Raw genomic sequence first — 20174 nt, 5'->3', positions numbered from 1 at the left:
TTGGAGGATTCACTAGATGGATGTGAAGATAACCTTCTTTAATGGAGTGATTGAGGAAAAGATTTACATAGAACAACTAGAGGATTTTGAGGTACATGGGAGGAATTCCCATGTGTGCAGGATGAAGAAAGCATTGTATGGGCTCAAGAAAGCTCCCATAGTGTGGTATGAGTGTGTTGATGGTTACTTGTAAAGTGTGGGCTTCACCAAGAGTGAGCCTGATCCAAACCTGTGCTTTGTTCAATTGAAGGGAAAGCTTCTCATATTTGTGTTGTATGTTGATTACTTGTTTCTCATAGGGTCGAAAGTGCTCATAACACATCGAAAATAGGATCTTCTAGGAGAGTTTGGGATGAAGGACTTGGGATCGATGCACAACTTTTAGGGATTGGAGTTGTGGTAGAAAGAGGGAGAAATCTTCCTTGGATTGGGAAAGTATACAATTTATATCTTAAAGTGATTTAGGATGGAGAACTATAAGCCCATGTCCACGCCACTTGTGACCAACTAGAAGAAGATTGATGCTTCCAAATTAGAGGTAGTGGACCCAACTTTGCATAGACAATTGATATTCTTTGTTATGTATCTAGCCAACCCACTAAGGCTCTCTTATGTATCTAGTCAACCCACTGAGGCTAGACATTTATTTTGCAGTGAACCCACTAAGGTAGTTTATGGTGGAACCTAAATGTCTCCACACTACATAGCTATGAAGCATGTTTTGAGGTATCTCCAAGGCATAGTTGATTATAAGCTGAAGTATATTGATCAGGATGGAGTGAAGCTCGAGGGGTTCACTGATGTAGATTGGGCAGATGGTATAGCTATTAGGAAGAGAACTTCAAGGTGTTGTTCCAATTTGGGATCAGGAGCAATCTCATGTTACAGTAGGAAATAGATGTTAGTTGCACTTTCTTTTGTGGAGGCTGAATATATGGTAGCTAGTATGGCTACATGTGAGGCAATCTGGCTTAAAAAACTTCTAGTTGGGTTCTTTGATGAAGAGATAAATACTATAATTATTTACTATGATAATTGGAGTTGTATCAAACTCTCTGAGAATCAAGTGTTTCATGGAAAGTCAAAGCATATTGAGATCAAGTATCACTTCATCAAAGATTATTTGGAGAAGAGGACAATCAAGTTACAATACATTCCTATGAATGAACAGATAGAAAACATCCTGACAAAGGCCTTAATGAAGAACAAGTTTGTTTTCTTCGAGGATACAATGGGTGTTGTACAAAACACCTTCCTCGCTAAGAGGGAGTGTTGAGTTTTCTATAGCTTAGAAGGTGTTGAGTGTGGAAGTTGCTTAAATGTAGCTTGAGTTGAATGTTTAGCAAGAGAATATTTTCTATTTTGTAAATAGAATGTTTCCTAGAGTTGTGAGGCTAACTCCAAGAGTGGTTTTATGAGAGTTATTCTAATTTAAGTGAGACAAGTTTCCTTTTTGTTGCATCATGTAAGAAAAGTTTGAGTTTGCATCATGCAAGGAATGTTTCTCTTAGGTTGTGTAGTGTGAGAAAAGTTTCTCTTGTCTTGCATGATTGATGTTTCATCAAGAGGGCTATGTATGTAAGATCATTGTAGCAACTAGGATTAGATTCTAGAATGAAAATTTTCTCTTGAGGATGAATAAAAGATTCAACTTTTTTAGGGTTTTCCCCACATTGAGTTCTCCTAGGTGGGTAAAAGCACAATGTTGTGTCACACTTTTATAAAGGAAGTGGCCAACACAACTAAAACTATTTAACTTCGACCGCATAAAAGTGACATTTCTAAATTGAATTTCAAAATACTGTAAAATGATCAAATATAAAAATATTAATGAAATTTATGTCTATTATTTTTTAAATTTAAAAAAAGATTGTTATTTTTTTATATAGTCAAAGACATATTTTTTATTGTTGAAAAATACTGAAAATTAAGGGTTCTAGTTGGTGTCACCAAACAAAATGTATACGATTTTTTTTTTTAATTTTAATTTTCCAAATAGAGTATATATATATGCAGTGTTCAAAAAAATATAAAAAAATTGAAGTATATATTTAGATTGTAATAATATTTCAAAGTCCAATAAGCTGAATTTGGTAGTTTTCATTCAGTGTCACCTTTTGTCTACAAAATTTATCATTATAAAAAAAATATACCCTTTTGGAGAAGATTCTCTCATCTAATGAAAAATGTATATTTTTTTAATTTTTAAATATCATTTAATATTCTTTTTAATTTCTAATCAACCTCCTTTTTAACTTTAAAAACCTACTCACAATGTTTAATTAATCAAAATACTAAAAAAATTATATGAATAGATTCGTGACTTCGAGCTCCACAAAAGGGTATTTTTTTATTTTTGTAAAAAAATATTCTACTTGAAGAAAAATTGAGCAGAAGTGAAAAGTTTCAGAAATGCATACAAAATAGGTGATTTGGCTGCCACATCACCTTCAACATAGGTGAGTTTGGCAGCACTATTTTGAATTATTTTGAACTATTCTAAGTTTAGGCACTCACAAAAATCAAGATAATGTAACCAATAGTTCGACTGGACTGAGTTCAGCCAAACTCTTAGCGCCATTTAGGTGCCACACCCACACCACTAGGCACCACATGGCAAGCGAATAGTACGGTCGGATTTATTTCGATCGAACTCAGCTTGACCAAACTAAGTTCGGTCGGAATGAGCCTAGTCAGTGCCAAGTGTGACATAGGTTTGTGCTTTTGCTCCGGTATATTGGTGTTATCTATATTATTTTGTTTTTTTGATTGGTTTTGTGTGAATTTGCTTCCATTGTCCATTCTATTAATTAACCTAGTGTATTAATTGTTACAAATCAGATAGGTAAACATTATTCTTGTTTCTTTTCTATGATATTTGTTGAGTAGTTAATCTATAATAGGGTTATAAAAATTAACATGATTTCAAGAATAAATATTAGAATGATCATGATAGTTTATTGTTATGTGGGCGTCATATTTAAGAGGATAGATGACTACAACATGCTATTCATTTTTACACTTGGATTCTGGTGTAGCACGAACCAATCAGACATTTATTCATCTCTCCCTTTGTTCATTTTGAGCTAGGGCTTGGAGAGCATGCTAACAATGTTAAATATAGTTTTGCATTAATTTGATAACATATCATTTTTTATTTATTCTTGTCATAGCTACTTGTCAACAAGAAATAGTTCTGAAGTCTAGTTCCTATTTATTTAGTTTATTGTTGTTTCCTATTTTGTTTCAGATTTGGCAATAAGATTGAAGTTTAATATTTTTATGATTGTTTCTTCGGCTTTTAGTTTCGGGAGAAGAAAGTTGCACAAATGGGTTGTTTGCATTAGTTTGTTTAGTTTCTAGTGTTATATTTTTTTATCAAATAATGTATATTCATTTTTTATTTGAAAGAAAATTTTAATATTTAGGGAAAGAGCATTAGTAGCAGTTATTGGAAAAAAATTGATCACTACAATTCTATTAATAAATTTCACACATACCAATAACCACCCATTTCTAACCAGTTTTAGATCATAATTGACCCATTTATGCATCTTTATTGGTACCCATACAGCACCACCACTAGGGCATTTGTAAATAAGTTTTGACAATTTTAAGTGCATGCTTATTGGGGCATCCTTAAGTAAGAATGGGAGACCCTTTTAAATGTGTATTTTTTTACCCTTACATAACAAATCCCATTACTACACAAAATTGGCTATAATGACTCCTAGGATGCTTCCCCTATATAATGAAAACTTATTGAGCAATTATTAAAAGAATTATTGTCAATAATAAAGTATTGCATCTATTATAATTTGTTATATAGACATTTGTAATGGTATTTTTAATAAATGATAAATTAGATACTTATTCATGAAAAAAGAAAATGGTGAAACAAATATTGTGTATTTTAATATTACATTATTATTAAGTTTTCCATATGTTAAATAAACTTTAAAAACGAATAATAATATAATTTCTATTTTTTTTTTAACTTTTAGTTAATCAAATTTCTTGTATTTAAAGATTAAGCATGTAAATTTGATGGATGTTAAGCTAACATATATCATTAATTTTACTATATATTAAAAATAAAATTGATTTAAAAATAATCAAATATTTATAATAATATTCCATGTTTAAAGACCACAATATTCTTTAATCTAATATAATGTTAAAATAGAACATATTATTACTAAATTCCGTAAGAACAACCATAACTTTGGATGTTCTTCGAGAATATTCTAAACTGGGTCAACTTTATGGTCAATACATGACAAATTATTTATACAGGCAGTCGCCATTACAAATCCTAGTTCGTAGATGTATATTAAATAACGGCGAGCATATAAACGTACACGATAGTCTCGGTTCTTATCCTTTTAACCATCTCTGTACAACGGACTAACTTTCTGACCGTGAAAAGTAGGAACTGTTATCCCTTGAACTGATGTCCCTGTGTGCAGCCGGACTTATCTGCTGATCTTGATAATCAATATCGATCTCTTCGGAGATATCCATACTTGTTGCATGATATTGCACAGCCGCTTTCATCTCTGCTAACACTTCGCTTGCACTAGGTCTTGACGATGGGTTATCTGCAACACACCTAATTGCTAGCTTCGCCACATGAGCAATGGATTTTATGCTGTAATTGTCAACCAATCGCTTGTCCACTATTTCTGAAAATTTTTCAGAATACTCAGCTATCTCCACAAACGGTATGACCTGTTTGAGCAAAAACAAGTTATTAAGTTACGCTGTTAATTTCTCTTATAAGGGATGCCTAAAATCACTGTCCTAATTTGCAATGATAAAGGGTTAGTAGAATTGCACACCCATCTAACAAGATTAATTTCATTCGTAGAAAGTTTTGCATCTATAGGTGCCCTGCCACAAATGATCTCTAGCAACACCACCCCAAAACTATACACATCACTCTTGTCAGTCAGGACTTCTGTCTTAAAATACCTGTCACGCATAAAAATGAAATGTCAAAACATTGGAAATGAAAATATTCTCATGTTTAGCGTTACGAACTAGGCAAAGAGAGGGCAAGTAGAAAATTACTCTGGATCTAGGTATCCGGCTGTTCCTTTCACAGCAGTTGACACATGAGAATCCTCTCCATCACTTGTTACTCTTGAAAGACCGAAATCTGCCAGCTTTCCATTCAAATTTTCGTCTAGAAGAATGTTGGCAGTCTTTATATCTCTGTGAATTATTTTTGGGGTGCAACTTACGTGAAGGTACTCCAATCCTTCAAAAAGTCACATCTACAATTAGATTAAGAAAAGTGGTCTTTATATGCAGTTTTATGACGGAAAATATTTACCTTGCGCTGCATCTAAAGCTATATCAAGCCTGGTTTTCCAATCTAGATTCGGATATTGCCCCCCACTGTTACCTGGGAGCAGAAAGTAATAACCAAATATGTGTTTGGTGAAGTTATAGTTTTCCATATTCATAAGTATACAGCAATTGGGAGAAAATTTTATGGTGGACATTTAGTTACCATAAAGATGATCCTTTAAGGACCCTCCAAACATATATTCGTATACAAGCATTAATTCTCTGGATTCATTGCAATAACCAAGCAAAGACACCAAGTTCTTGTGATGAACTCTGGACAGAAGATCAATCTGTTAAGCAAGTTTGAAACAAGTAATGTATATTAGATTTCTGTAGTAATTAAGTTCCATGAGAATGAGATTTAACATTGTTAGGGTGAAAATGCAAATAAACAATACGAGGGTTTAAGAATCTTCCACTACCTCGTTTAGAAACTCTAGAACTCCTTGTTTGGAGAAAAGAGAGAGCACTTTTACTGCAATTTGCTTTCCGCTCTGCAATTTACCCCAGAACACAGAACCAAAGCCACCTTGTCCGATCTTATAGCTAAAGTTCTCTGTAGATGTCATCATCTCTTCTAGGGTAAACGCACGGGATTTTGATGGGTTTGGTACCAAAACTACTGAGTAGTCTGCAATACATTTTAAATTGAAGTAAATATAGCTACTTTTAAGAAGCCATAAAAGTAGTTGATTTACCAAGCACTTACTAAAAGGAGAGACATTTTCTTACCGTTGTCAAGGATATTTACTGATTTGCTTCCTGATGCGCTGCCTTTTGACTCTTCAAGTACAATCTCCTTTTTGCTAAATCTCCTTCGATACACAATAATACTTACAATCAAAATAAAAGCTATTACTATGATGCCGCCTCCTATAGCTCCAACTATAATTCCTACATTGCTCCGCTTTGAGTTGAAATGGGTTGAACTCTGAGACGTATTACTAAGGTACTTATTGCCTTCGTATCTGCGGGATTCGAATACAAAACAAAATAAACATATTCCATATTGTGATATCCAATACTATTTGAGAAGAAAATGTTATACAAAGTAGTATCGTGGATAAAATAAGAAGGAATAGCAGATGATAAGATTACGTTAATATATTCTTCTGGAGGAGAAGTTGAGGAATTACACCACTGAAATTATTGTGGTCTATGAATCTGTCACAATCAGAAAAAGAAATCAATATAATGTTTGAGTACATGTACGATGGTGTTGATTGTAAATTAGAAGCGAGAAGAGAAAACCTACAGCTCTTTAAGATTGTCTAGTTGAGCTAACCAGTCTGGAAGTTCGCCACTCAAGCTGTTGTTTTGTAAATGTCTGCACCAAATTACGTTGATCCTTATAGGTTTATTGTTGAACATTAAAACGGACCACTGAATTCCCTAGATCCTCTATGTCATTTATTAAAAAAGTAAAAACTCAACGAATTTTATCGAGATTCAAGATTATACGTACAGTCTTTCCAGTTTTCTTAATCTGGAAAAATCTGGTAAGGTTCCGATGAAATTGTTATTTGCCAGCGATCTAATTGTACACGCAAATCGGTAAGAAAGGATTAACCCCAATTTAATTACCAAAATAATAATTTCTGCTATTTTATGCATGTAAACTGTAGGTTTGACCATCATGGTGACTCATCGGAAAGAGCAAAAAAAGAGCAGTATTAGTAATTTTTGCGAAAAAAATGAAGTAACTTTTTGCATCGATAGTATATATGGGGAAAAATCAGTGATTTTAAGACATAATCTGAAAATTAATTTTTTTAGATTTTTTTATTTTATTTTGAAATGGCAAATTTTATATTTATATTTTTTTAAACAAATTTTGATTGAGTATTTTGATGTAATTATATGATAATATGTGGCATAATATTTATTTATGTTTTTTAAAAGATATGTTAGCTGGCTTTAGCTTGTTCTTATATTTCTGTTTCATTATTAATCTATACTTATGTACACCTAACCCTCAATTTAATATTCTAAACTTTTTGATCTTAGAATCATTATAGAGCAGGTGAGAGTCATCTTATACAAGATAGAACTAACTTCAAGTTGAAATTTTAAAATATATATTTTTTCAACCATTTTCACAATATGCTTGGCTGGCACCACATTCATGCTATTATGTCTTATTATTTAAATACATTTATTTGAATGTTAATTTAAATTCTAGATTGATCAAATATCCCAAGCAATCACAAAGAATAATCATAGAAGTATTCTAGTTTTGAAGTAGCTTAAATATTATAAGTTTCTTAGTAATTCATCCCTAAATTATTGTATAATTTTTTGTTGTGTACTAAAATTTATCAAAATTCTTAAAATCAGTATGTCAAATGATATAATTGATGATAATTTAATCCTTACAACTCAACTTCTCATGAATATTTTTAAACACTGGTACCAGTTATATGTTGACAAATTTAAAAAATCACAACAACCTAGATCATTGAAGTTAAGACAGATCCATTGAACACCGAATTTGCATAGGATTTCAGATAGTAATCAATTGAGAAATGCCTTTTTTTTTTATTCTATTAAATTAGTTGTATACCTTCATTTTAACACATATAGCCTTGAAACATTGTTGTAATTGAAGATAGCTGATGTTGTTCGTGCATGCAGCTCCATGCATTCTTGACTTCCACTGTTAATCACTTCATGCACTGCCATATTTAAGCTGCATAGTTTGTTCAAGCTATTTTTAGTTCTCTACATGGATTATTTGTTTCAAATTTTTGGTTGTTTCAATAAATAAAGCATGTTGTGCATGCAATGTAATTTCCAATTAGCTCATTCAATGGTAGAGCTTAGTTTCGATTTTAGTTTTTAACATAGTAAAAAAAAACAAGACATGTAGCTCTAGTTCCACCGTATTTTCATTCTTTCTGTAATGCTGGCAGTTATGCATGTATCTGGTGAACTACAATGTAAATTTAGACATACAATATGCAAAAGTTTATATGATTGTTTGTTAAGGCTGTGAACTCTTTAAATAACCAACCTCTTTGTAATTTCTTTAAGCTGCAATAATAAAGCATTATGGTGTTTTAAAAAATAGTGAATCTGAAAATAGTGCACTCTGTTTTTATTGAAGTTGTGTTTCTTATCGTGTGAATTGAGTAGGATTTGCATGTGAATTGTTTTTTCTATTACTATTATTATTGATCTTTTTAGTTAATCAGCTGGTTAAAGAGAGAGGGATCACATTGAGATTCTACAAGTGGTATCAGAGCAGGTAAATTTTTTTTAGGTTAAATCTTTATTGCTAGAATTTTTCCAAACATAATCATGTCGAATTGTAACAACATCCCATTCCAAAATTTGATCGGAATGATTATGATTATTGGTGCATTTAGCTGCTGACCTTTTTTATTGGAAAAGATTTGTGGGAGACTGTTGAATAAGGTTATGAGGAGCCAGCTGATTGGAATGCCCTTACAACCAATGAAAGAACAGAAAGAAAGGAAGCAAGGAAGAAGAATGCTCAAGCTTTGTTTCACATTCAGATAGCTCTTGATAAGAGCTTATTTCCAAGAATATCAAGAGCATCAACTACCAAAGATGCTTGGAAAACTCTTCAAGAAGCTTACTAGGGTAGTGATCAAGTTAAGGTGGTAAAGCTTCAGATATTGAAGTGAGAGTTCGAGAATTTAAAGATGCAAGAAGTTGAAAGTATAATTGACTATTGTGTCAGAGTCAAAGATGTGGTCAATAAAATGGCTACACTTGGGGAAACTGTAAGCAATGAAGTTTTGATAAAAAATGTATTGAGATCTTTGACACCCAGATGGAATCATGTTGCTATTATCATAAAAGAAAACAAGGATTTGACAAAACTACAGTTTGATCAATTGGTTGGATCCCTAATGTCTCATGAAGAAATATTGAAATATTCTTTTGAAGGTGTAGAGAAAGCGTTTTCCTCTAAATTGCAAATCACAAAAAAATGAGGATGCAAGCAGGAGTAGTGCCAAATGCAATCAAGGCCAAGGTAAAGGGAAAAGCCAAAATTCTTGAAGAGGTAGAGGCAGAGGTGACTCAAGAGGAAGAGGTGGTTCTAGAGGAAGAGGTAGAGGCAGATTTGATAAGAGAAATGTTCAATGTTACGATTGTAACAGGCATGGCCACTTTGAAAGAGAATATAGATTGAAAGAAGGTAAAAGTGCTAACTATGCTCAAGAAAGTAGTGAGAATCATCCAAAATACTTATTTTTATCTTATGCTAAAGGTGAAAATACTAGTAAAGATGTTTGATACCTAGATTTTGGATGCTCTAACCATATGACAGGGAATGAGAAGTTGTTTTCAACAAAGGATGAAAGTTTCAAATCCAAGATCCAGCTTGGTGACGATAAATCATTGGAGGTTTCTCCCAAAGGAGCTATGGAGGTCCAAATGAAAGAAGGTATAAAGAGTATTCATGATATCTATTATACTCCATAATTGAAGCACAATTTGTTAAGTGTTGAGCAGCTATGTGAGAAAAATTATAAATTAATCTTTGAGAATAAGACATGTACTATCTATGATAATAATAAGGGCAATAGGGTGATCACTGTTATGCCTATGAAAAGAAATAGGATGTTCCCTTTGAGGTTTGGTGAACATAGAAATAGCCTTGCAAATATGGCTTAGGAAGATTCAAGTTGGTTATGGCATCTTAGGTATGGGCATTTAAATTTTTTTAGTTTGAAGTTTCTAACCTTGCATGCATTAGTTTATGCTTTCCCCAAGGTTGAGGAACACAAGGAGGTTTGTGAAGGATGTGCCAAAGGAAAGCATGCAAGGGAAAAGTTTCCAAAGGGTAATGCATGGAGGGCCCATCACCCGCTTCAACTTGTTCATTCTGGGATATGTGGTCCTATGCAAATTAAGAGTTTGGGTAAGTCATCATATTTCATCACTTCTATTGATGATTACTCACAAAATTGTTAGGTATATTTTTTGAAGGCCAAGGATGAAACCCTAGATACATTCAAGAATTTCAAAGCCCTTGTGGAAAATGACAAAGGTTGCAAGATCAAATGTTTAAGGACTGATCGTGGAAGAAAATTTTTCTCAAAGGCTTTCCACAGTTATTGTGATCTGAATGGCATCAAGAGGTAACTCACAACTGCATACACACCTCAATAGAATGAGGTAGTTGAAAGAAAGAATCGTACTATGGTAGAAATGGCAAGGTGCATGATACAAACCAAGGGATTAAGCAATTCTTATTGGGGAGATGAAGTAGCTATAACTGTGTACATACTCAATCAAAGCCCCACCAATGCACTTGAAAAGATGACTCCTCATGAAGCTTGGTATGGAAAAAGGCCTAATGTTAATAATTTCAAAGTTTTTGGTTGTTTGGCTTATGTGCATGTATCCGATCATAATAGACAAAAGTTAGATGTAAAGAGTGAGTCATTTATTTTTATTGGGTATAGTGAGAAAAGAAGGGCTTAGATTGTATACTCCCATCACTAATAAGCTTATTGTCTCAAGAGATGTAATTTTTTATGAAGGGGGAGTTTATGGCCATCAAAAAGGCCATGTTGAGAAGACAAAATCTGTTTTGAATGATGATATAATTCTTGATATTGATCATGACCAACAAACTAATATTTCGGTATCCAGTGGTGTAACTCAACCAAGAAACCCTTCATCAAGTTCTTCAATGCCAAGTTCAAGTCCAACTTCTTCTCCAAGTTCTACAAGGAAGGTAATGAGATTGAGTGATATCTATCAAAGGAGTGCAAATCAAGTACATGAAGAAAACACAATAGGTGAGACAGTGAATTTTGTTTTATTAGCCAATGCTAATTTTGAACCATCATGTTTTGAAGATGCGTGTACTAATGAGGTTTGGGTGCAATCCATGCAAGGAGAGATGGATTCCATTAACAAGAATGACACTTGGGGGTTGACAGAGCTTTCTCATGACAAGAAAACAATTGGCACCAAATGGGTCTACAAGACCAAGTTTAATAGTGATGGGAGCGTTGAAAGACACAAGGCAAGATTAGTTGCTAAAGGCTTCCCACAGGAATATGGAATTGATTATGAAGAGACATTTGCACCAGTAGCAAGACAAGAGACCAATAGAATGTTGATTTCATTAGTAGCTCAGAAGAAGTGGAGCATACATCATATGGATGTGAAAAGTGCCTTCTTGAATGGGTACTTAGAGGAGGAAGTATATGTGGAGCAACCACAAGGTTTTGAAGTGGAAGGAAAAAAGAATCATGTCTACATGTTGAAGAAGGTTTTGTATGGCCTCAAGAAAGCACCAAGAGCATGGTATGCCAGGATTGATGGATACTTTCAGGAGAATGGCTTCCAGAGAAGTAAGAGTGATCCTACCCTTTACAATGAACAAGAAGGTACTAATATTCTAATCATAAGTTTGTATGTTGATGATCTTTTGTATATGGGTATTAGTTTTAAGATGAAAGATGAGTTCAAAGTTGCTATGATGAATGAATTTGAGATGAAAGATCTAGGTGTCATGAAATATTTTCTTGGAATGGAGGTTTATCAAAGCAAGGATGAGATTTTCCTTTGTCAAACAAAGTATGCGCAGGATATGCTGAACAAATTTTATATGCTTGATTGTAACCCATCCCCCACTCCAAGTGCTCATGGAGTTGTGTTATGTAGAGATGATGGTGTTGATTTAGTTGATGAGACAACTTACAAAAGTATTGTGGGGAGCTTGATGTTTCTAACCCACACAAGGCCTGATATTACATATTCAGTTTTACTTGTTTCAAGTTATATGACAAATCCGTCAGAAATACATATCAACATAGCCAAGAGGATTTTGAGGTATGTGAAAGACACTCTAAATTTTGGTATTCATTACTACTCTTTTGAAAAGTTCAATCTTCTAAGCTTTAGTGATTCAGATTGGGGAGGTAGTATGGATGATTGTAAGTCCACATCTGAAAATTGTTTCTCTTTGTGTTCTTTTTTTATTACATGGAGCTCGAAAAATAAAAACATTGTTGTCCTCTCATCCACAGAAGCAGAGTATGTTGCAATTACCTGAGCAGGTACACAAACTCTTTGGCTCAAAATTTTTTTTTAAGAAATTGGAGAAAAGCAAATTCAGCCTATAGTGATTTATTGAGACAATGTGAGTGCCATCAAGTTAGCGAAGAATACGGTTCATCATAGTAGAACAAAGCATTTTGAATGAAATATCACTTCATACGGGATTTGGTGTAGAAGAAGGACATTGAATTGAAGCACACCAACACTCAGGATCAGCTAGCAGATATATTCACTAAAGTGGTTGCAAAAGCTCAGTTTTTAGCACTACGAGATAAGATCGTGAGCCCTCTCAGCATCAAGGGGAACTATGAAAATAGCTGATGTTTTTTGTGCATACAGCTCCATGCATTCTTAGCTTCCACCGTTAACCACTTCATGCAATGCCTTATTTAAGTTGTATAGTTTGCCTTATTTAAGTTGTATAGTTTGTTCAGGGTATTTGACTATTTTTAGTTCTCTTCATAGATTATTTGTTTCAAAATTTTTGGTTGTTTCAAAAAATAAAGTATGTTGTGCATGCAATGTAATTTCCAATTAGCTCGTTCGGTGGTAGAGCTTAGTTTAGATTTTAGTTTTTAACATAGTAAATAAAAATAGGACATGCAGCTCTAGTTCCACCGTATTTTTCATTCTTTCTGTAATGCTGATAGTTATGCATGTATCTGGTGAACTGCAGTCTAAATTTAGACATACGATATGCAAAAGTTTATACGGTTGTTTGTTAAGGCTGTGAACTATTTAAATAACCAGCCTCTTTGTAATTTCTTTAAGCTGCAATAATAAAGCATTCTGCTGTTTTAACAAACAGTGAATCTGAAAACAGAGCACTCTGTTTTTATTGAAGTTATTTTTCTTATCGTGTGAATTGAGTAGGATCTGTATGTGAATTATTTTTTCTATTACGGTTATTATTGATCCTTTTAGCTAATCAGCTGGTTCAAAGAGAGAGGGATCACATTGAGATTCTACAGTAATTATATTCTTGAAACGAGATTATGTAAAAATATTTTAAATTTTCGGACACTTACATGTTAATGAGTTCAGTCATCTGAGCAAGAACAGTGGGTATGGATCCCGTCAGATTCCTTCCGGTCAAGTTGCTGAAAGTAAATAACACCAATGGGTTAATTCCTTTCAAATCTATTTTCCCAAAATTGTAACTATTAAAATAATTTAACAACTTTCTAAATAAAATTACATTTCCGAAACTCTGACAGAGGAAGGGCTGTTATTGCACTGGATTCCTTCCCATGGAAGACCGAAGCAAGGATCTGAAATCCAATCATTTATTTTCAACTGGTTCTTCATAGCTGCTAGAGCATCAACTGCACGATTACAAAACAATCGACTTAGTTAGAAATTTTAATTGTAACAAAATATTATAATATTACTAAAAACATTCGAATGGAAGAATTTCTGACCATCAGCTGAGTAGGTTGCAAGCTCCGTGGTAATCAACTGGTAGTACTCCAACGCATTGATCAAAGGATCGGCACCGGTGTTAGAGGATCTGTACAGCTTTATATTGTCAAAAGTAAAATTTCTTCCAAATATCGGCATTTCCCCAAAATTGAATCCAATCTCTTCGGCAGAAAAATCTCTTTCCAGACTGAGTATTAATCTGATTTGCCCAACCTCCATAGTCATTGATCCAGATACGTTAAGCACGTGGCTTTCTGCAAAATACAGTAACATTAAAGGGTTGCTTATTTGAGTGAAATACAAAATTATGCTCTCGTTGCCAAGCGTGGTAGCTGCAGTTTGCATAACGCCAGATGGAGGAAAGTTGTGGGTGTTGTTCGTTGAGATTGTCCCTTGCAACACAACATTCTGTGTTCCCTGTGGATCTAAGGGAACCCAAACGCGATCGAACTGGTCTTGAGGATACCTAAATAATTAGTCAGATATGCATCAATAAATGGAGTAAAGAGATGTGAAATCTAAAGCAAAACAAAAAAGGTTTATCGACAAACAAACCAAGATAAGAACTACTACCTGATTGTAGAATTTCCACCGGCATCATATCTTGCGTCCATACGCAACATAGTTCCAGGCTTAGCTTGAGGATACATGCCTTGTTGAAGTGTTCTCAATTCTATGGCAGAGATAAAAGGATTAACCGTCTCAGAGGTTCTAATCAGGCAAATAAACAGGGCATTACCAGAACTAAACAAAATCCTCTCGCTCGGCAGATTCAACGGTGAACCTCTGCTTATAATGCTTCTCAGGGACAACATTTCCGTAGTCTCAATGGAGAATTTGAAGAGTAACGAGCCTGATTCTCCACTGTAATTACCATTATAAAACCATATTCTTACAAGGTGAGGCACTTTTGGGGTGATGGGCAGTTGATAGCAAGACTTGCTGAGAGGGCGTGGGAAGACTCGAACGCTTTGCTGGTATACTGGCAAACTAGAGTTTGCTATTTCTACTTTCTGGCCGACTTCTATGTAATTATCATCAGTGACCCATTCTATACCATTTTCATCCGTGTAATCTGATTTCCCGCCGCAAACAATGCTGAGAAATCCTGCTTTAACAAAAATGCATTCAATAGACTATTTTCTAATCAAACAAAACAATAAAATTGCCAGATAAAGTTAGGATTTGATTGGTATATATTTACCTGGTTGAGCATTAATAAAAGCTACACACCACAAGATGATAAGACCCACTACCCATACCATTGCAGTATAACCCATAACTGACTTCCCCAAGCTTATTTTTGAAAGCAGATTCAAGAAATTCCTTGTAAGCAGTTACATATGTCATAATGATATAATCTCTATTTTCTTGCCTATATTTTGTGATACTTGGTGAAAAGTTCAGACCAATAGCAGATGGTGAAGGAATTCATCACGCTGACGACACTCCGTCGTATTTTTTTATTAACGGACTAGTGTAATGATGCCGTCGGGCTAAGATTCGGTCGAAACTTTTTTTAATAACCAAAATGGATTCTATTATATGCGCTTCTAACATAAGCCATAGATGATTGAGTAAAGAAAACTGTAAGGAATATTACAGACCAGATATGACGCAGAGAGATACGACAACAAATATATGTATATTAACATTCGGTCTATGGCTAGGACCCCGCAACATTCAACAAATGTCAAAAATCGAAATGAAATTTATTAAAAATCAAATTAGACGAATCGATTTTCAAGGGGTGAATGTAATAATTCGGCTTTGATGGCGTCTGCGTTTGTCTCGATTGAACATAAAATAAATGCACTCACGGGCGTTTCCTTGGCTTGTAAGACAAATTAAAAGAAAAACGACCGAAACAAAATCCACATACGGATGTACAGAGAGAGGGAAACCATGGAAACGTCTAGGGTTGTAGAAAAACACTGACCACGAGAATTTTGTGGCCGATGATTTGATTATTTTGCGGTTTTATTATTGAAGATAATTTCATTTTAAAAGCATATATTAATATCAGAAGAAAAATTTATAACAGGGGAAACGTGTCTGAAGGAAGCATTTCTAACATTAGAGCTTTTTGAACATAGTTGACATAATTCCTCAACATTCCACTCTGGCTTGAAAATTTGTACCAATTAACTATCTAATTTTAATGACGAAACTGCATACAATATTATTTTTCTTGGATTTGTTTTGTTTTGGATATTTTCAATGTAATAATTAGTTTATGATATTATTTTATTTCTATTTACTATTATTCATTTTTTAAGATTAGTTTGGGTTTGTAGATTTTTATTTTACTGGAAATTAATGTTAAACCATTCTAATATTAATTTAGTCAAAGTCTATATAAATCTACAAATATATTTTCAAGATTATCTATAATAATCTTTGTGTGATTAGAACATTCAACAAAATAATATGAAGAAATGAACAGAGAATAAGTGACATAGTATTTATGTGGAAAAATCCTTGCAAGAAGAAACTCCACATCCAAAGAAAAGCCAATGTTTGTATTAATACTTCAAAGAAATTTATATCAACATGACATTGTTCTTTGAATTTTTTTAGCACTTTATTAATTTCGCAACCTATAAACATTTTCCATTGAATTTTTTTAACACTATTAATTTTGCAACCTACAAAACATGATATGAAACAACTAACCAAAGACACTAATTTATAGAAGAGTTGGATGTGAGAATACTATTGTCTTATCTTTAAAAAAAAAGAAAAAGTGATCAAACCACATGAAAAAAAATATAGACCCTACACCATAGGAAACATGTAAACCTAGCAAAATATCATAAATGATAACATGTCCTTCACATGAGTTCCTAACTTACCACCAATCAAATTTAGTCATTATCAAGCACTCCATTATTCTCCGATGCCTGACATGCAAACTTGGGTGCCTAACTCTAGATAAAATGTAAATGACATATGTAAACATTCACAAGTGTGTAAGTCCAACTATAGCCCACTCCCAAAGTGGATGCCAAAATGAAACAATCTCTCAATATACTATGTAATTGGCACCAATGATTATAATAGACAATACAAAAATAACCCTTAATAAATTATAATAAGCATGACCTAAATGATTGTAATAAATTACATTGTGTGTGCGTGTCTCTTAAATTACTAATATTTGTAATTTGGCATGATTTTGAGTAGAAATGGAGGCAAATGAATCAAAAAAAGACATGTGAAGAAAATCTAAAAATTTGTCAAATATTAGGAATGTAGTTAGTAAGAGCAGCTTAATGATGACATATAGCTACAAAAAGATTCATTTTCTTATATTGTTATATTGTATATCTATCCAATAAAATAATTTATTTGATATCCATGATTTATAAAAATTATTTCAATTTTGTCATATACTTAATTAAATCACAATGAATATAATTATAAGTAACATGATTACGTCTTTATATAATTATGTTGAGATGCACATTATACTCACATGATGGATTGAAGAATGTCTGCTAATAAAAATTTTCTTGATTAAAATTGGAGTTTGTCTATAATTACTATTACTTTTATTTTTGTTTCTAATGTCACATGTAAGAAAAACAAAAAAGCTAATATAAAGAAAGTAGACAATATGTGCGTGTTTATATTTAGAACATTTAATTTCATATTGCATTTGATTTATTTTTCATTTCCAATAAATTAATGAAATTTTACATAGAAACAAATCAATGAAAGGTTATCCCTTGTAGGAACGTATTGGCATGAAAAATCAATGAAATTTTACATTGGATTAGATTTATTTTTAATTTCCATTGTATAAAGTGGAAAGTATGGGCATGTTTCTAGTTAAAATATTTTGTTAGTTCATATCAGATTTCATTCAGATTTAATGATTGCAACTTTCTATTTGAAAACATGATTTAATTATTTAATTTTAATATTAATTATCATAATATAATTATATTCCAATATTATTTAAAATATAATAATTTAATAATTTTTTAATGGAATAATGAACAAATAAAATATGTTTTCAATAATGATATCTATCCATTTTTTTTACCTTTTTTTTCTAATCCATATCATTTAAATAAAAATTCAAGATAAGAGTGTTGTTTTCTTCTTATCCAATCAGAAATGACAATGTCTTCCATTGTCTCTTTTTATCTACAAAACATGAAACAAAAAATAGAATAAGGATAAGGATAATGGCTTCAAATTCAACTCACAGTCTCCAAATTGATTTTTGAATGAATGATTACTCTAGCATATTGAGAGATTCATGACCTAGTATTATGAAGTGAAACAAATGTTTGCAAATTGTAGTTGGTATTTTGTATCTCAAATCAATTTTGTAAGTTTGAAGATGGCTATAAAATACTATGTAGTCTTTGAATGTTTTATCTTTAATGAAAAATCTTAAGTAGCCTTTGTTTTGTTATTTTTATTAATAGTTGTGAGTCTATTTTCAATAGAATTTATAATCAAATCTCAGCCTTTAGATGGTGATGGCATGCAATTCAAAAATGAGGAACCCATTAAGGCATGAAATGTTTATGTATTGTATGATACATAATACTTACAATTGTCATTCTTCAAATAATTTGAGGATGGTGAAACATATTTTGATATGAGAGCAATTGAGAAACTTAGGTTTGTTGCATTCATGAGCCATGATAATGTAAAGTTTGGAGATAAATTAAAGGAGATGGTAAAGAATAGTGTCAATATTTCTCAATAATATCTTCTAAATTTGTTATTGTCTATTGTAGGAGAGGGTGTTGGGTCAACTAATCCCTATGTGTAGATGTCTATAAATTGTAGATGTGCAGATAAATGATGATAGCCAAATAAATACTAATATATTTTCTTTTCTAAATTCATTCTTCAACTCATAGGTTGTGTCATGCTCTTCAAAATATTTTCTTATTTTTTTACTTATTTCAAATGTATTCTCCTATTCTCTTATATAGATCAGTGGAATATAAAAATAATTTTAGTATTTAGTATAATACTAAATTTTTGTGAATGAACAAGAAAAGTTGAGCTTTATTTAAATTTCAATAAATATTTAATCAAGCCATAGAATGACATCTGGGCCCTACCACCAAAGCCCCCCTCCTTTCTATAGCTCTCACTACATTTGAATGAGGGATAACCTTTCATTGATTTCTCAATTCAACATTGATAACCTAAAACAAAAGTCATTGCACCATCAGTTGGTTACCTGGCATTGGTAGAGGTTTTAGGGGCATTAATGAAGACTCCCACCTCAGGTTCGGTATTATCTACCCATACTAGGATAAGGGCGTTGATGAATGGCCAATTAATAAGAATTATAGTTGCAATCTGAGAAATCTATTTGCTAATGAACTCAGAGAATGGGACCTTCCATCTCTCTAGATAGAGTAGGCACGCTCGACCATCCTTATCCCTACTCGTAGATAGAAGTAGAGGTGGAGAGGGTCTCCAAGTTCTCATTCGGGATGTCATAATTTAATGCTTTCTTGAGTGTCAGTACTCTTTCTTTCATTTGATAAGGTTTCCTTATCATTTTGATTATTAATCTACAAGAAAAGAATTCTCAACAATCTTTATTCAATTTAAACTCTGAAATGGAAAGATGTAGATTAATTCTTTAGTTGAAACATGGTTCTTAAAAAAAGTAGCATTTTGGTAATTATTTAATTGTTGATATTTTTTAATAATGAATTTAGTGATTTATTTATATTTATGAAGGTTAAATATTTTGAAAATAGATATCTCTAAATGTAGATTACATAAATTTTGAAAAATATAAGTATGTTGTATTAAAATAATATTGAAATTGATAAATCCTATTTTTAATTAATAAAATGCTCATATTCAACTTTATTTATTTTACATAATTTTTATATAACAATTAAATACAAATGAATTGAAATTAACAATAATTGTGGTACATGTATTCTAGTATGCATACAAAGTATGTGGAACGTCGGGAATAAATTATAATGGTAATGCCATAGTCCATGTTGACAAATGAACGAAGTTCAAAATATTTAAAAACTAAACAACATATCACTGCATAATTCTATATATAATATATGAGAAATAAGAATGATTAAGTAAAAAAGTTATTTCTTAAATTATCATAAAATTTTCTGAATGTAATAGTCATCAATTTCAACGAACTCGGGTCACGGACTCCTCCTTTAAAATAGCTTTAAAGTGAGCCGCTAAATGGCCGACATGGCACTAATTATAGAGCTGTGGGCCAAGCACACATATTACTAATACATATTTCTGTTCTATTGGCCTAGCCCTCTCAAAATTCCGGCTTCTCTCTGGTACAAGAAAATGTTGGAACACACATCAGT

General features: G+C 32.5%; 1 protein-coding gene across 1 annotated transcript; it reads right to left on the bottom strand.

Annotated features, from left to right (window-relative positions):
* Positions 1–4407: 4407 nt before the first annotated feature.
* Positions 4408–15107, bottom strand: LOC131868366 (probable LRR receptor-like serine/threonine-protein kinase At5g48740). The gene is made up of 14 exons (XM_059215636.1): positions 15032–15107; positions 14401–14935; positions 13827–14293; positions 13604–13730; positions 13434–13505; positions 6611–6682; positions 6454–6519; positions 6088–6323; positions 5778–5986; positions 5519–5645; positions 5339–5410; positions 5074–5263; positions 4842–4974; positions 4408–4731 (listed from the first exon to the last, which is right to left on the bottom strand). The coding sequence occupies exons 1-14, from the start codon at positions 15105–15107 to the stop codon at positions 4408–4410; spliced, it is 2706 nt and encodes a 901-aa protein (XP_059071619.1).
* Positions 15108–20174: the final 5067 nt, after the last annotated feature.

The sequence above is a fragment of the Cryptomeria japonica genome, unplaced genomic scaffold (genome assembly GCF_030272615.1).
Source record: "Cryptomeria japonica unplaced genomic scaffold, Sugi_1.0 HiC_scaffold_204, whole genome shotgun sequence".
Classification (NCBI taxonomy): Eukaryota; Viridiplantae; Streptophyta; class Pinopsida; order Cupressales; family Cupressaceae; genus Cryptomeria; species Cryptomeria japonica.
This window is presented reverse-complemented; position numbering and strand designations above follow the sequence as displayed.

Coding starts and splice junctions, on each gene's coding strand:
- LOC131868366 (XM_059215636.1), bottom strand. CDS start 15,107: ATGGGTTATACTGCAATGGTATGGGTAGTGGGTCTTATCATCTTGTGG. Junction 13,731..13,826: donor TGCAACCTACTCAGCTGATG/GTCAGAAATTCT, acceptor GTAATCGTGCAG/TTGATGCTCTAGCAGCTATG. Junction 5,411..5,518: donor CTTAAAGGATCATCTTTATG/GTAACTAAATGT, acceptor TTCTGCTCCCAG/GTAACAGTGGGGGGCAATAT.